The sequence below is a fragment of the Dendropsophus ebraccatus genome, chromosome 3, assembly GCF_027789765.1.
Source record: "Dendropsophus ebraccatus isolate aDenEbr1 chromosome 3, aDenEbr1.pat, whole genome shotgun sequence".
NCBI lineage: Eukaryota > Metazoa > Chordata > Amphibia > Anura > Hylidae > Dendropsophus > Dendropsophus ebraccatus.
Genome location: NC_091456.1, coordinates 64,083,021 through 64,101,020, shown reverse-complemented (window position 1 = coordinate 64,101,020; position 18,000 = coordinate 64,083,021). Strand labels below are relative to the sequence as shown.

Here is an 18,000-nt window from a genome sequence, read left to right as displayed (position 1 = left end):
GCAACAACGGCCGTGGATTTCAATGCGGCCGCAAATGTAAAACTTATATCTGCCGAATTAAACTTGATTTTGATGTAAAAAAATTTCTGAGTGGTTTCTCGGGCTGGGCGCAGTATTTAAAGTAAATTACCTGTTTCATCCCGTTTATAATCATGCTAGGAATCAAAATTAAACAACGGCCGTAGTTTCATGTAATAACGGCCGTTGAAAATAGCAGCCGTTATTTTACGCAGTATGAACATAGCCTAAATTTGTCTTTTGTGTCATCAGAATATGACTTATTGTTTTAATAATTTTTTTTTATCTTAAACATATTTTTAAGATTTTTTTGTTGACTTTTTTCTAATTTTCCATTTTTCTCTCTATATTATAAAATGATCCTAAAATCTTACAGTTTTCATTCTCACCACTGGGGCTAAAACTGAGCGACATGTGACACATAGGAACATAGGGGGAGATTTATCAAAGGGTGTAAAATTTAGACTGGTGCAAACTACCCACAACAACCAGTCACAGCCCAGCTGTAGGCAGTGCTGAAAGGAAAGCTGAGCTGTGATTGGTTGCTGTGGGCAGTTTGCACCCGTCTAAATTTTACACCCTTTGATAAATCTCCCCCATAGTGTCCATCTAGTCTGCCCTTTTAGTATTTCCCAGTAGATAGAGGAGACAATAGCATCTCCCTGTGGAATAACCTCTTCAAAGCTCACAGATTATGCTGAGTAATGTTTCACATTCATCCCAAGGGGACAGGGTCTATCTATTGTTGCCTATGTCCATGAGTGTTGCTGTAAAGCATGTTACTAAGTGCTGTTAAAAACAGCTCAGACATGATGGCAGCCTCCATATGAATGTACAAAAAGTGAAATAAAAAAAGTTACATTCAGAAACTAGAAACAGATCGAAAGAAAAGAACACATTTTAGTATCGGATTGTATTCAATGAAATATATTTTAGATGACACATTCTCTTGATATGTATCTCCTGGAGATTAAAGAAAAATTACAGAACACCACAGAGATGTTTTCCTACCCCATTTCATCATAGGTCAGACCTGCCACAATCACATAGTTATCCCCTAACTTTGCAAGATGGAAAAAACACCTCAAAGGGCATGTATTGCTTATATATAATTTTTACTGATTAGAGCAAGTTACTGAAACATGTAATTTTTTTTTTTTCAAATCAATATTTTCTAATTGTAAATTTATTTATTTTAATATTTTGTTCATTATTATGAGGGCAGCTATTTTACCTTAGCTGTTTGTAGCAACATTTAGTAATGTGCTTTAAACAAGCCCCTAGGACATAGACAACATTGATGGGACTTGTCCTTTTCACATAATTGGGAAACATAATTAAGCATGCTGTCATCTTTGAAAAGGTAATTCCACAAGAAGAGGAAGGCTGAGTTGTGAGCTTCATTTATTGTCCTTTCTATCTACTATGTCTGCTTTCAGGTTCACACGTAACTCACGCTGCGAGTTCACAGCAAAATATGCTGTAGATCCTGTACCTGTCATTCAGAATAGGATTAAATACGCATAGCAAAATTTTCATCCCGCTGCAAGTATGTAAAAGCTGGTTCCTTTAACTGTGGTAGCCCGGTGTATACATTACCGGTATACATTACTGGTATACATTACCAGTGCAGTGCACCTTTCTCTCCTTGTCCGTACATTACCGGTCCATGCACCGGCTTACTTCGGGGGCTCCCGGCATCCTGATGTCCCGCACTGCCAATCAGTATCAGCCAAGGCGGTAAGTATAAGTATACCTCCTACCAGTATCAATATAAAGAGATTTGTTAGGTCGGAAACCCTATTTAAGGCTAGGTTTACACAAATAAAGGTAAAATACAACTGCAATTTTAAGGTAAATATACAGCCATATTTTCACTATAATAATGTGCTCCACTGAAGTTAAAGGGAAATTGGCTGGCAGTGCATGCACCATATAGAATAGAGGCTGCAAATGATGATGTCTGTCCAAATAATTAACATGCTCATTATTAATACTAAACAATATTTATATATATATATATATATATATATATATATATATATATATATATATATATATTTTACAAAAACATCACAATTATAAAAAAGAAGTGTAAAAAATAATTCTAGTATATGGCACACTTGCACAACAAAAGATCATGGGTGTTGTTACTATAGTATAATTTCACTGCTTAGACATCATTGACTTGCTACCTGATGAGAGTGAGAGTCTCATGGGACATGTGGAGTTTACCAGCGCTGTAGCATGAAGATCAGACTCTTCAGTTCTCGAGCACTGTGGTGATATTCTTTTGTATTTTTTTTATTCTATTATGTATTTACATTGAAAAAGCAACAAAGAAATATTTTTGTGAAGAAACCAAGGTGTCCTGATTATTGTCAGATGTAATTTCACTGCTTAACCACAAAGGGTTAAGCTGCTCCCTGTAATCAGTGCTGGCCATATAAACCAGCTCATCCGGCATACATTGCCTATAACCAGACAGCCCCCGTAGTTTAGCCCAAAAGTTACAATTGTCACTCGGCCACTGCAGACCCAATACTCTTGATTCCTCCTTTTGTGTAGAAATAAAACAATACCCAGTTAAATATTTGATGGGTCCTTCAGAGAGAGAGATACACTTTGTAGGCAGTCTTTTTTAGCTAATTGATGGGGGTTCTGGATAATGGACACCACTCTGGGCAGCATGGTGGCTCAGTGGTTAGCCCTGCAGTGCTGGGGTCCTGGGTTCAAATTCCACTATAGCAAACAGCTGCAAAGAGTTTGTATGTTTCTCTCCATTTTTGTGTGGGTTTCCTACTGGTACTCCGGTTTCCTCCTACACCAAAAACATACAGATAGGTGAATTTAGATTGTGAGCCCTAATGGGGACAGAGAGGAATAATTGGCCAAACAATGTAAAGTGTTGTGGAATCTGTGTGTGCTATACAACTAAAAGCATTATTATGTACTCAAAATGTCCTATGATGGTGTTTGGATTTTTTTTTAATGTATGTGCATTACAAATGTGTTCAGCAAGGAATAAGGTTCATAAAGCAACATAAACATGTAAGATTCAAATTCTTATTCAAACAACCATATTAAAGACCCCACAGAAATCCATTGAGGCATTACTTCTATGATAACTTATGGTAGCTCTAAATAGAGTACCCATTAGTCCTTAACTCGAAGACTCCATACATACAAATTTGTCAGGTGTTTGAGGCTTGAAGGGCTATTCCAGTGATTTCATAAAAATATAAAATGCACAAGAAGCAAATAACTGCACTCACCGATCCCTGTTTTACATCATGCCTCCTCCCTTCTTGCTGTGCCTTCCCCCACCAGAGATACGGTTGGCATACGCCCGGGAGAAGGGGGCGAGTGTGCGTCTTCTCCCTGGTGTACACCAGTGGCTCAGCCTTTGACTTGGACCACATTACTAGAAGAGACACACAACTCACCCTTCCTCTCCCATCCCCCTCACCCTTCCTCTCCTTTATTAAGTTTATCTATATACTCATTAATTTTGAACAACTTTTTCTATGATTGTAATTGTTTTTTGTTGGGTTGAGATTTTCTATCTTCTATGACAATTCTGTCCTGTTATAATGTTACCTTGTTGTGACTTGTCATGTTATACTTTTTAGCCAATTTTTCTGGCTCATTGCCTTTCACTGTGCAATCGTAACTTTTTACTTATGCATATGTTTCAATAAAAAAAAGATTTAAAAAAAGAACTAAAATTTATCAGACAAAAACAAACTTACAAGCCCCTAATGAAGAACCCGAGGTTTGCCATGTATGTGTCCCTACCTGGCACATTATTTTATTGCACCAAAGAAGAAAAGCTTGAAAACAACAGCAAAAATAAATAAATAAATAAATAAGTAAAAAATAAACAGAGTAAATATGTTATTTTTAAAGTTTAAAAAGCAAAGGAAGAAATGACAAACTGCATTTTTCCATTAAACCCCTAACAAAAGAGTGCAACATTTAAATGATCCCCAAAAAGATTTCGTTAAAATGTACAACTTGTCCTGCAAAAAACAATCCCTCATAGGAATGCCAATGTCAGTGTAAAAATAAAAATGTTATGTCACAATAAAAAAAAACAGCTAAAAGCTGAGCTGTGATTGGTTGCTCTAGGCAGTTTACACCAGTGTCTATTTTACACACTTTGATAAATCTGGGCCAAGGTGTATAAAAAAGCAAAAACAAAAAGAACAGTAACTTTCAGGAATGTTCTACTTTCCATTCCTGAGTAGTACAGTGTGTTTAAATTGCCTTGTGGCTCTGCACCTTTAAAGAAATGTTCATGTCTATAATATACCATTGCAAACTGTGATATTTAAAACAAACCGCGTCTGCTGATTTCCCCTGGAGCTGTACATAAACAACGCTTTGACAGGCTGGTATCAGATATTAATATGTTTTTTTTCCATGTGTTTAAAGTGCTGCTTATTTATGTCAATCAGCAGTCACGGCAATACTCATGGTGTAACTCATTTATGTCATAATTATTATTTGTTTAAGGAGTTAAAAAACAATTTTGTCTTCCGTTTGAACTGATGGATGAGTTTTGGGTGTACGCATTTAGAAAAAGAAGCTGCAAACAATTATATATCGAATCACTGCAGTCTTACTGAGTACAGATGATGTGACAGGGATCTAGGCAGCATCTATTTCTGCTTGAATCCTTGGTGTAAAAGGTATTATGAAAAATGATATTATTCTGAAAATGTTGCTGCACACGGAATGAGGTGCGTTGGGTGCCGTCTGTCTCACCAGGAACCAGCGGTGATGAATATAGGAAGCAAAATGACTTCGGCACTCTGGAATGAAAAAAAATGTGGGTTTTATTTGCCCATGAAACAAAAGTGCGACGTTTCAGCTCTAACAATAAGAGCTTTTCTCAAGCAGTGAACAAAATCAGCCCCGGAGGGGGTATATATACAACTGTGTATACAATCATCGTCACAATATCAATCAGTGCAATTAGCATAAATCCTAGTGAAAATCACAACAAATGTGCATATATAATATCAAAAGATGTTCGGGTTCGTACGAACCCGAACTCTCGGAAATGATTCCCACTGTCTGCCCGCTCCGTGGAAAGGGTGGATACAGCGGGAGGACCTATCCCAGTTTTCCAGGCGGTCCTGCCGCTGTATCCACCCACTGCACGGAGCGGGCAGACAGCGGGAACCTGATGCCGAGCGTTCGGGTTCATACGAACCCGAACCTCGGCAGTTTCGGACCATCCCTATCTAAAATCATGGCCCCATAGATTCTCTTTTCAATATGGTGCAATTGTCCTTTCCCCTTTGCAGAAAACAAACCCAAAGTATGATGTTTCCACCCCATGCTTCACGATTGGGACTGTGTTTTTAGGGTTGTTCTCATACTTTTTCTTCCTCCAAACATGCCAAATGGAGTTGATACAAAAAAGTCCTATTTTGTTTTCATCTGACCCCATGACCTTCTCCCATGCTACCTCTGGATCATCCATATGGTCATTGTCAAACTTCAAATGGGCCTAGCCATGTGCTTGCTTGAGCAGGTGGACCTTGCTTGCCCTGCAGGATTTGAATCCATGAAACAGAGCCTGTCATATGAAATCCAAATAAATGTAAAATGTTTATCTTTATTTAACAATGGCAAAAGAACACTAAGACAAAAAAAGTTAAAAACATCTTAAAACCACAAATATCACCAGGGGGCCCTTGGAATAAGCAAGTCAAAACCTCCAGGTCACACCGACAAACTAAATAACAAGGACCACATATAAGAGAATATAAATGATGCAAATGCCGTGCTTCAGTGTAAATAGTGCCAGTGACTTCATATGATAGGCTCTTTTCTCCTTTGTTGGTATCAGTAGTTTACCTGTCATTTTACTGGGCACCTCTTTATGTTTAGCAGTGCATAGCCCACACAATTTTGTTACAGTGTGTTACTAAGAGTTCTCTTTGAGACCGTGGTCCCAGCTCTCTTCAGGTCATTGACTAGGTCCTCCTGTGTAGTTCTAGACTGAGACCTTTTTTAGAATCATCCTTAGCCCCATGAGGCAAGATTTTGCATGGAGCCTCAGACCGAGGATGATTGACATCTTGTGTTTCTTCCATTTTCTAATATTTGCACCAACATTTGTTGCCTTCTCACCTAGCTGCTTGTCTATTGTCCTGTAGCCCATCCCAGCCTTGTTCCAGTCTACAATTTTGTGCTTGGTGTCCTTAGACAGCTCTTTTGTTTTGTCCATGGTGGAGAGGTTGGAGTGTAAGTGAGTGTGTGGACAGGTGTTTTTTTGCACAGGTTTGGAGTTCAAACTGTTGCATTTAATATAGGTAATGAGTGCAGAGTAGGAGGAACTTCTTAAAGAAAATGAAACAAGTCTGTGAGAACCAGAATTCTTGTTGGTTGGTATGTGATCAGATACTTATTTTATGCAATAAAATGCAAATTAATTATTTAAAATTTTTACAATGTGATATTCTGGATTTTCTTTAGGATAGATGTTTTCTCTCACAGTTGAATTGTACATACAATAAAAATTACAGACCTCACTTAAGATGCTAGAGGAGGACCTAGACAAATGCCATAGCTGTCTTTCGGTTCTGAATCTTAGATCTTTTTCATAGCAGAGATGCAAAACAATGGGTTCCTATGTTGCATGATTTATCTATACCAGTGATTTTCAACCAGTGTGCCGCGACACATGGTTGGGTGTGCCGCGGGGAAAGTTCCCCAAACTATGGTGCCCCTGCAGATCGTCCCGCTGCTGCTGTCCGCCTCACCTACTGGCCGCCTGTAGTGCCCGGATGGGCTCCTCCTATCCAATCAGCGGAGACCGGGAGCGTGGTGCGCCACGCTCCCGATCTCCGCTGATTGGAGGAGCACGTCCGGGCCCTACAGGCGGCCAGTAGGTGAGGCGGACAGCAGCGGCGACCATTTCGGAGGAGGTGAGAAGGAAGGGGGGAGAGAAATCTGGGGATGGGGGAAAGAAACAAGAGAAAACAATGGGGGAGAGAAACCTGGGGATGGGGGAGAGAAACATGGGGATAGGGGAAAGAAGCATGGGGGAGAGACAGGGAGAGAAGCATGGGGGAGAAAAACCTGGGGATGGGGGAGAGAAACATTGGGATGGGGGAGAGAAACATGGGGATGGGGGAGAAACAGGGGAGAGAAGCAGGGGGGAGAGAAACATGGGGATGAGGGAGAGAAACAGCGGAGAGAAGCAGGGGGGAGAGAAGTTTGGTGGAGAGAAGTATGGTGGAGAGAAGCACAGGAGAGAAGCATGGGGGAGAGAAGCACAGGAGAGAAGCATGGGGGGAGAAGTATGGTGGAGAGAAGCACAGGAGAGAAGTAGGGGGGAGAAGTATGGTGGAGAGAAGCAGGGGGGAGAGAAGTATGGTGGAGAGAAGCATGGGGGAGAGAAGCATGGGGGAGAGAAGCAGGGGGGAGAAGTATGGTGGAGAGAAGCACAGGAGAGAAGTAGGGGGAGAAGTATGGTGGAGAGAAGCACAGGAGAGAAGCACAGGGGGGAGAAGAAAACAGGCACAGGTTTCACACTGAGTGAGTATAAATACATTTAGAATCTATATTATTAACTATCTGTATAATATGTACTGTTTTAGTGTCATTTTGTGCCATTTTGGTTGGTGGTGTGCCCCGGGATTTTTTAAGTATAAAAAGTGTGCCGCGGCTCAAAAAAGGTTGAAAATCACTGATCTATACAGCCACCTTTAGCTTTGCTCTGGAGTGCCTCAGTAGACCCTCAATGGGCAAACTACCTGCTCTCATAAAGGCCTTGTTGAACTTTTGTGATAAATCTTTACAGTGTCTTAAACTGGGCTTATTAACACCAGTCTTAGAAAGCAGGTATATGTCCGTTTAAAAAATGCAGGTGAAGGCTTATCTGGACTGCAATTCTGTCACTTTCCTACCGGGAGTCTATTCCCCGAAAATGGAAGTCAGCTACCTCTCCCTCTTCAGGAGACTATTTGAACTGCCTTATCTCACTTAAAAGAATGGAGGAACTGACGGTATATAAGAAAAGAGAAATCTCATTATAATAAAGTGTGGTTCTGCTAGGACATTTTTAGTCACTTAGGAGATTTGGACACTTGGATCTCTGAAAATTGTTGTTTAGCATTATTTTGGCTAAAACTTTAGCTTAATACCGGGAGGTGTAAAGCATTCCCTTTTATACTTCTATGGGGGGGCAAAGTTTTTAAATTTGTTTCTCCTCTTTGGGCTTCTTTTGTGCCTTTCCCTTTCTGTTTTCTTTTCTTCAAGTGCTAGAGATAAAATTTATGTTCTCTTGCAAAATTGGCAGTTTATTGAATAGTTATGTCCTCCACTCTATCATAATTGTTATTTTTTATTTTATATTTTTTTTTTACACAAAAAAGGTAAATGGTCACTCTTTTCAATACATTTTGCATATATAGTAGCATGCTGCCCATAGAAGTCTAGGGGACGGGAAGAAATTATCTGCAGATAGAGACCAAGAGTGAGGCTGCTGCAGTAGCATGTGGTACGTGTCATATCTTACCCTTTTCTGTGCACATGCAGTGTCCTGGAGACATCATAGTAGCTAGTGTCCATCCATTAACTGAGGGACAACTAAAAATTAGAGATGGCACCAGCAGTGGGAAAATAAAAAATGTATAATGGCCAAAAATAGTACCAATACACACACAACAACAAATTGGTGACCAGGGGTTTTCTGAGCCAAACACACTGATGAGCTATTCACAGGATAGGTAATCAGTCACAGATCAGCAGTGCCAACACTTAGCACCCGCTCCAATCAACTGTTCAGCATCCACACTACTCAGTTAACGGGGCTAGAAGCAGTTGGCGCCATGAACTGTGTAGTGTCTGGATCTTGTTACTGCAGCTCAGTTTGCAACAAATAAACAGTGATCTGAGCCAACTACTTCTGGTCCTATTCACTATGTAGGGAGGGTGCTTAACAGCCGATCTACGGGGGTGCCAGATTGTGGCACCTGGCTGATCAGCTTCTGATGACTAATGCTAAGGATAGCTCACCAGTCTGTTTTGTCCAGAAAAAAATGGAAAAGCAGTAAGCAATGCTGGCAGTTTTTTTTAAAAACATTTTGTGGAGTTTTTGTGGAATTTGTGGAGTCAGCCCAAGAAAACGCTATGCAAATGTGTCTAAGGGAAGCTTAACCATAACTTTTATAAAAGTCCCAGTTATAAGGGAAACTGCCCTAATAAGTCATAACTGGCTAGGTCTAGTCTCCTTATAGGTAAATAGTGTTTCTGCAATAGTGCTTGACACAAATGCAAGTTTACATTGTGATTGTAATGCTAGCAGGGGACATATTAAGTAATATTATATTGCAAGTAATGTTTCAGAATAATCACTTTATTGCAGACATTTTCATTGACATACGTAGACTAGATGATGCCAGACAATGCCTCTTTGCATTGTGATAAAACAGATTGATTTTTTTAATGGTTTTGTGCATACAATGTTGCATACAAATTCTGTTCTTTGGAAAACCATGCATTTTGATAGATTACCTGCGATAGGTAACATAGAAGACATTGTAAGACAATAGGTCAATAAGAGAATAAAAAGAATTTTGATTAGCACAGAATGTGACATGTGGAGAAAATGCACTTGGCATGTCAAGGAAAGCTATGCATGGCATGTTTTTCTAAAAGTCTTACATTCCTTCTTTAATGAAAATGCTTCCGTTTTGAAAAGGGTATTTATATACTATAATAGATTTATTTTATTCATACTTTATCTACCGTTTATTGTATTGTAATACTGTAGTTGTGTAAGTATATTGGAAATTCTGATTGTGTACTAAGATGATTTCTACATAAAATACCTGGGAAATACCAGTTTTATCCTCAGTTTCTTTTGTATTACCTAACCATTGCTGTATTTCTGAAAGTGACAATTTATACAGCAACAAGCGATTCTGTCTATTTACATATACCATAGGACTAGGGCAGGCAGGTTTGGCTGACACATATATAATGTGTATGGCCAACAAACATTGTATATAATATTTTCTGTTTCTTTTTTCTCACCAGACAAACTTTGAGATTGAATTTCAAGGAGGATCACTGCGATGATCTGGATAAGCAAAATTAGATTCTGAAATTAAGCATGATGAATGGAAGGACTTGCAATATGAACCATAGGGCAACTGGCACCCCACAGGGACCTGGCATGATTAGTGGACAGCAGATTCCACCAATTAGAGTACATACAGGTACTCCATGCCCATCTTCCAATAGTGCAACACCCAGTCCGGCTAATGGGAACCTATACTTAAAGATGCCTCTGGGAGGTGGGGTAGCACCACAGAGCAGTGAAAGCACAATCCACTTACCTGCTTTAAGTCCTAGGAGACAAGTTATAACAAATGGGAAACCTATATTCCAAGTGCCACAACCACCTAACCTTCAGCCATCCTCTTCATCCAAGCCAAAGCTACAGGAATTTGGTTCACCTTTTCCAGGAAACTGTGTGAAAGGTTAGTAGTTATTAAAATGTGATGTCATGTCTGTTCCAAGTTTTTTTTGCAGCGTTGTATTTTACTGTATAGTGTAGACAAGTGTTGAGTGAGATATGATTTGAATTTCATCAATGTGTAAGAAGAATGGGTTTTCCATTCCACTGTGGTATTTTATTTTCAGTGCTCATGTCCCAACTCCAACTAAAGCTTTCTTTAGGGTGCCTTCACACGCACCGAGTTTGCAGCAAGATCCTTTGTGATACTCAGTACCATTATAGTCTATGGCCCTGCATTCCAGCAGTGGATTTTCATTCCGCTGTGAGAATCTAATCATTGCCTTATTAAACTAACTACCTGTCGTGGCCTATAAAATAATAAGCAGCCCATGCTTACCTGCCAGCCATCTTTCTGTTGTCTCCCCTTTGAGTTTGCAGGTCCAATCAGTGCGCTGTCCAACTGCAGTCAGTTATTGGCTGAGCAGGCCGTCAGTGAGCAGGGACTCGGAAACTCAAGCAGGAGTGTGCTGAGGGATCACAGGCAGGTAAGCATGGGCTTTTTATTATCTTTACCAGCATTGCAGCTAATTAGTGTCGTGAATTTTTTTTTTGCAGAAATCAATAGTCCATGCGATTTTAAGAAACTTTGTCATTGGGTTTGTGAGCCGAAAAATGCATTTTTATCATGAAAAAGCAGTTTGAAGCTCTCCCTCCTGTCTTCATTGTTCTCCTATGGAGAGAGCTAAATAAAACACCAAAACAGGACAACAAAGAGTTAATCTACAAATACCTCACCCTCTATCTCCTCTGACAGTCACCACTGACCTCTCTGAGCTCTGATTACAGCGTTCACCCAGCTCCATGCCTGTAATCCTCTGTTATCTGCTTTCTGCTGTGACTAACTCCCTCCTCCCCCCTCCCCTCTCCCTAGAACAGACTGGGTACGTCTGATGCAACAAGTCACAATTTCCTGATTATTTGCAGTGGATGGAAAAGAGGAGGGAGGGGGGGGCCTGGGAAAAGGCTTTTAAAATGCAGATAATGGCATATTTGGCTAATAAACCCAATTACATATTTGGCTAATAAACCCAATTACAAAGTTTCTTAAAATCGTCTGGACTATTGATTTCTGCAAAAAATATAATAAATATAAATAAAAATACGACAGTGACTCTAAACAAAGTGTTCACTACATACATGAAAATCCGCTGCGGGATTGCAAGGCCAAAGACTATATATAATTATACTGAGTATGGCAGTGGATTTCGATGTGAAACTTGCAGTGTAAAACCTGCTGTAAACTCGGTATGTGTGAAGGTATATATTGTCATGTATCACTTGTAGTCATTATGTGCAGGAAACTCACAGATGAACTGTTAGCTGCAAATCAGTGATACATGTAAGTATTTTGTTGTACACTATGTATCTGGCACAGCCCGGGCATGAAGTGTCAGTTTGTTAGTTATACCTTCTCAACTACCATTAGTGTGAGAGTGTGCGGAGGGGGTGGGGTCAGACACTGATATCACCTTTGTGAAGTAAAATCTGATCTCCAGAACTTTCTACCATTATTTCTATGGGTGTGTTTTTCCCAGCCCTCTCTTTGTGAGCTCCCAACAGGCCTGGCTGCCGTCATATTAGTGATAGTGATGCTTTGGATCTGCACATTCAAGTCTATAGCTCTGGCTGAGGCTAATTCCCTCCCCTGTGCATTGCTGGGGAGACACGCTGCAGCTCTATGTCACCTGTGTGCAGTGTCTGGAGATTCTACTATTCATTTCTATGGGGCGGTCTTCCACATCCAAATAAGTTTTGATTCATCAATACTTTTTAGTTAGTGCAAATGGGTATTTCAATTGTAGCGTTATTCTATTTATCTCGTACCCAACTACTTATAGCAACTAGTGTAGAATCATTTTTCCATAGGTGCTTATTACAGTCTGGATTTTGCTGTTTGCTATGATAAAAAGAGAAAGTAACTTTTTGGCACCCTTAGCTTGAGAGACATCACCTTTTGAAGTGTGCCTTCAAGGTCCAGATGAATGTCTGTCTGTAAAATAAAGAAATGGCTATAGTCTGTCAGAATGAAAGCTATCAAACAGAGCATGGCAGGTAGTATGATTTTCTTCCATAAAACAACTTGTTAAAATTCAGAACTAGCAGGGGGAATGGTGGTTTCTGTATACTGTAGTGTGGAGGCAGTAAATATGATATTAAACACAATATAGTAAATAGAATATTATTTTTATCATTACAAATCACATAAATATCTATTAGATTTGATGCTTCCAGACGTGCGGTGAAGAACCTGGTACTTTTTTTTTCTCCTGTAAGTGAGTGAGTGCGCTTATCTTGTGTCATGTCAAAGCTGTACTGAGCTCTGTCATCAATCAAACATCTCTGTCAACCCCTCTCCCTAGTCAGAGGTATTAAGGTCCTCATACACTTTATGCTTTGGTTGGCTGTACCTACGGCCAGTATAAGTTATGGGGCTCTCCTGACAGATGATGTTGGTGGAGATAAGGGTTGGGTGTGATGAAAAATCACTGCCCAACCCCTTTGTTCTCTAAGATATAAGCCCCAATCAGGGCAGAGAACACAGGAAAGCTCCACTGAACATTTCTGTGTATGAGGAGAGGATGACAGAGATAACCTTGCATGTACACTGGGAAAGGGAGAAGGGAGTTATGAATAATTATAGAGAAAATGTATGCAGGGAATGGGGACGTACAGTGTAAAAGATGCTACTGTCCTATAATAAGAGACTACAAATTACAAGGTTTTTCTAATTCACTTGTACTTTAGATTTATGAAATTTAACTATAGTGCTTTAGTGTTCATTAGAACAGTTTGATAAAATAATCTATAGTGTGCCTTAGAGCCTCTGTAGTGTGTATAGCCTAAATGGCTGTGTCATAAACAATAAACTCTACTGAATAAACCAATTGAAAACGCTTAAGAAACATTCGGACATCAGGATTTGATGTAGCCCAGATTGTTTTGCTCTTTTATCTAACACAACACAAACACTAGAAATGTAAAATGCCTTAGGAAATAGGACAAGCAGCCAATGTGTACTTTTTGGCAAAGATAATCCCACCAGAGGAGAATTTGGAAATTATGGAAACCTCAAGTTACTTATTTTTTTTCTTTATTTTTAGTTTATGACAAAATGTACAACCTATACATAAGCACAATGTATTAAAAGGTGCAAATGCCTTTTTTAGGCGCAGATCGGCCCAATCGGTGGAAAAATATTTGCAAAAAGTCTTTTTGCAAATATTTTATTCACATTGGGCCGATCTGCGCCACCTTCGCCATTGGGACGGAGAGGGGGCGTACCAGAGGGTGCGGCAGCACGCAGAGGGGGGCGCGGCCTCTGCGGGCGCCACATTTATCATTTTTCCAGGGGAAAAATGATACTGAAACCTATGCCACCTGTGAGCTGGTGTAGATTTTAGATTATTCGCATGGACGGGCTCTGTGCGTACAGAATTTATGTAGAGGCAATGCGCCTCTACATAAATCCCTTGGCCTCAGGAGCTGCGGGGACATTTGTAAGCCCGGTGTAAAAAACGTTGGACTTCATAAATGTTCCCCAATATGTTTAAAAAAAAAAAAAAAAAGGAGAAATGGTGGCAAATTGGGGAAAATATATAAATACCAGTTTAATAGATTGTCCACAGCAACAGAGGAGTATGCAAACCTAAGAGAAGTAAACGAACATTCATAACTGTAATTATGACCTATACCAGACAGGTTATAGGTTAAAAATATACCTACTTAGGGTCCATTCACACGTACAGGATCTGCAGCAGCTTTGAAGTGTAACTAAATCATGGAAACCAGCATCAAATCTGCAACATCAAGTCTGCTGTAGATCATGTATGTGTGAATGGAACCTAATAGTAAAAACCATATTACACGACATGATGATGAGGGGGAAGCGGCCTGTCAGATCACCACATGCTTCCCTCTCATTCCCCACTCGTTTCCTGTGTTATTACACGCACAGACATCAAGCTGGGAGCAGACGAAGGGGCCACGGGAAACAGTGAGAGAAGCTGCCCGGATGTTTAGATTGCCTGGGCTGCCCATTGAAGTCAGCAGCATTTTGCTTCTGCCGTTCCTAATCCATGGAGCGACGAGCAGCAGACAGTCACTGACATGATCGTTGCATTACAACATGTTGAAAAACCAATGATTTAACATGTCCTTTACACCCATTGGCCAGAACAGCCGGTAATTGGCCAAGTACGGCCGATAATCACTTGGGGTAATATGGCCTTAAGAAGTCCAAAATTAACAATCTTGCTATCAGTTTTTTTAAACTGTAGAAAGAGTAAAAACCCCAGACTTGTCAGTATATATTTTTTAATCCAATGTTATTTTAATTGAAGGAGTCAGTAGGATGTTACTTATTTTCTTCAAATTCCAACCATAAAATGTTTCAATTTATGCTGACCTATGGGACACATTTATTATGCTTCTATACCTGTGCACATTTTTGTGTTAGCCCTTAGTTTGAGCAAAAATTTGTGATTATTTGCAGATTTATGCTGCCCTCACCAATTTTAAATGAGCATTGTCATTTAAACAAAACTTTCCGATATGTCATAAAGACATATCTAAAGTTTTGATCAGTCTGGGTGTTCAGACATCAACCTATTGCTAGCTACAGTCAGAAGTGTGTGCCAAACCTGTTGTCTCCTGGCTCTGTACCATGTAAACCTGCTACTGTATAAAGTGCAATTTCCAAATACTTATCTATATCATAAGACCTAGACCTGTTTTAGGATGAAGGTTTATTGGATTGGAGTTCTGGCACAGATCCAGCTCAAACTTAATTTTATAATACATTTTGACACTTGTTTTTGTTTGTTGGGCAATGAGTTTGAGTTAATTTCTCCTCAAAGGGGTTATTCTGGCTTAGAAAAACATGTCTGCTTTCTTCCAGAAACAGCACCACCCTTGTTTTCACCAGTACCAAGAAAATGGCTATGCTACTGTAATCCTGGATAACCCCTTTGAAGGGAATTGACGTACTAAACGGCATATACAGATAGCAGTTACAGTTACTTCTGTTTGTTGCTTTTGTCTGCCATTGCTAAAATAAAGTCTTGGATGGAACAAAAACCTAACACTGCTATCTGTGAGATGTCAAGTGAAGGTCTTCTATATAATGCTTGGGGATTACAGGAAAAGCCAGATTTACGTGTAGTTTTTTGGTAAATGTTTAGTCCCCAGTTTGGACTCTGTTTGCATCTAAAATTAGGGCTCACCTGAGTAAAACTATAAAGGAAGGATTTGCACCTTTTTTAGTGGTTTGCACCCTCTCCTGGTTTAGGCTAAACTGTGCTCCAAAGTTAAAACTTTTTTTTCCGCCTCTTTGGAATGTGTGATAAAATCCATGCAAACATTGGGCGACATACATGTAGCTGTTATTTTTGGTGGCATTTGATCCCAGGACTCCACCACTACAAAACTACATGGCTAACCTCTGTGCCACCCACAACATAGCTATCAGCTCCTGGTCTCCTCCATGTCAGGTTGCCCTTACTGCTGCAGTTTCTACTGGGCTCAGATGTTAGCTCCTCCTACAGGGGTGCGGCTAAATCAATTTGGATACATGCCCCCACCCACTTGATGCAGTAGAAAGCTAGAAGAAATATGCAGGCGCCATAGGGTGAAATCCTGGAGAAAGGTGAAAACAAAGGCACTTGGATTTGCTCACCTTATGATGTACTCAGAGCACAACATCTAAAAACGCTCTCAGTGAAGAGAATGATGGAGGTCGGAGCAGCCACAGGTTTCTAGGTTGCTGGGATCCTAAGCCACTGGGTCCCAGCAGGAAACGCAGAATGGCGGGGTGTCGAGTCCCTGCAGTTGGCAGCGGTGGATGTCCCTTGAGACAAATAAATGTGTTTTTAGAAGTACCTGCTTTGGACTTTGTCCTGTATCAACGCCTGTCAAGGTTTCATCTACATCCACCACTGCCAAATTCAGGGACTCGACACCCCACCATCCCACCCACTTAATGACTCACTGTTCGCTCACTGGAAGTGTTAAGGATGAGATATTTTCTATATTTAGTGAACCCATTACAATATGGCGCTGACCTTCTAAACATGTAGAGATATTTACATTCCCTAAAGCTTACGTTAGTAATCACTAGTGCTACGTAACTAACTCCTTCTGTACCTCAGCCAATGACATACTGACACAAGCCTAATAGAAGAAAACACGCCCCCAGGGTATATAAACTGTCTGCCATCTTTGAATAAAGGAGATCCACCTTCTTTAACAATATATTTAAATGGGTACTCCGGCTATAATGCTGCTCTTGCATAGAAAATAGGAAACATCCTATTCTTACCTCACCACGCTTCTCCAGGGTCCCCCTTCAGCTTCTTCGGGCCCCTCACTAAATGCTCCCGCCACCTCTTTTAAAACTAATCACCAGTGCTACGTAACTTACTCCTTCTGTACCTCTGCCAATGACATACTGACACGAGCCTAATAGAAGGACACACGCCCCCAGGGTATATAAACTGGCTGCCATCTTTGAATAAAGTGCCAGGGTGTTTTATTCTCAGTGCGCACTATAAACTTATAACTTGTAATTTGGAGCAGACAGTCAATATGACAGCACTCTTGAGGTGCATCCTTAACAGAAAGAGCATGAAACGGACAAGGAGCATGACATCACAGGAAGTACATAAAACACAGGCAGAGTGGTCATGTGACTTGAGTCTCAGAACACAGTAAGTGATCTAAATAAAAAATGAAAGTGTATATAGAGCATACAACACCTACAGAAGTCAATGCAATGCTAGTTTATTGAAAATCCTGGACAACCCCTTTAATTGCAGAATTGATTGGTGCTGTTTCTGGAAGAAAGCGGCCATGCTTTTCTAAGCCTCTATGACCCCTTAAACAAATGCGAACTAAATGCAAACCAAAGTACTAGATGTGAAGCCAGCCAAAGGCCCTTCTGGAGACCATGCAGAACTTTCTCTTGCAGAAAAGCTGAGCTTTCTGCTGCCTCTATAACCATTATTAAACTGGAATGTTTTACTTTAATTATAGGCAAAAAAGATAGTATCAAATAAGAACAATGTGTGTGTGTAAAACAAGTTCTTAACTAAATAAATGTGTGTTTGATTGTTTTAATTTGTGTTTAATTGTTTTCCATGTCAATTCCTCACAAATATAAAGCATGCCTTTGGGCTTGGGTTCTGTCCAGTATTGACAATGTTCTACTTTTATGGTGTTTTAGTGTTATTATTATTCTTTTTAGCTTGTAGAGTTTGTTGACAGAATAACATATAATTAGACAAATGACATCACTGCTCTGTTATCCAGAGACAAAGGCCCTTCACTGTAAACACAGCCCAGTTGTCATGGCGACCCTCATACTTCATTTGCTCAAGCATGAGGAAACTGCTTATCTGACCACAAGGCATTTGTACCAAGTATACATTAACTAATTAATA

General features: G+C 40.0%; 1 protein-coding gene across 1 annotated transcript in view; it reads left to right on the top strand.

Annotated features, from left to right (window-relative positions):
- Nucleotides 1-18,000, top strand: part of GLIS3 (GLIS family zinc finger 3) — a 347,865-nt gene that overhangs the window by 25,711 nt on the left and 304,154 nt on the right. Inside the window, exon 2 of the mRNA XM_069964277.1 lies at nucleotides 10,081-10,526. Within this exon, the coding sequence (XP_069820378.1) occupies nucleotides 10,157-10,526 (370 nt within the window). The 5' untranslated portion in view covers nucleotides 10,081-10,156. The remainder of the gene's footprint in view (nucleotides 1-10,080; nucleotides 10,527-18,000) is intronic.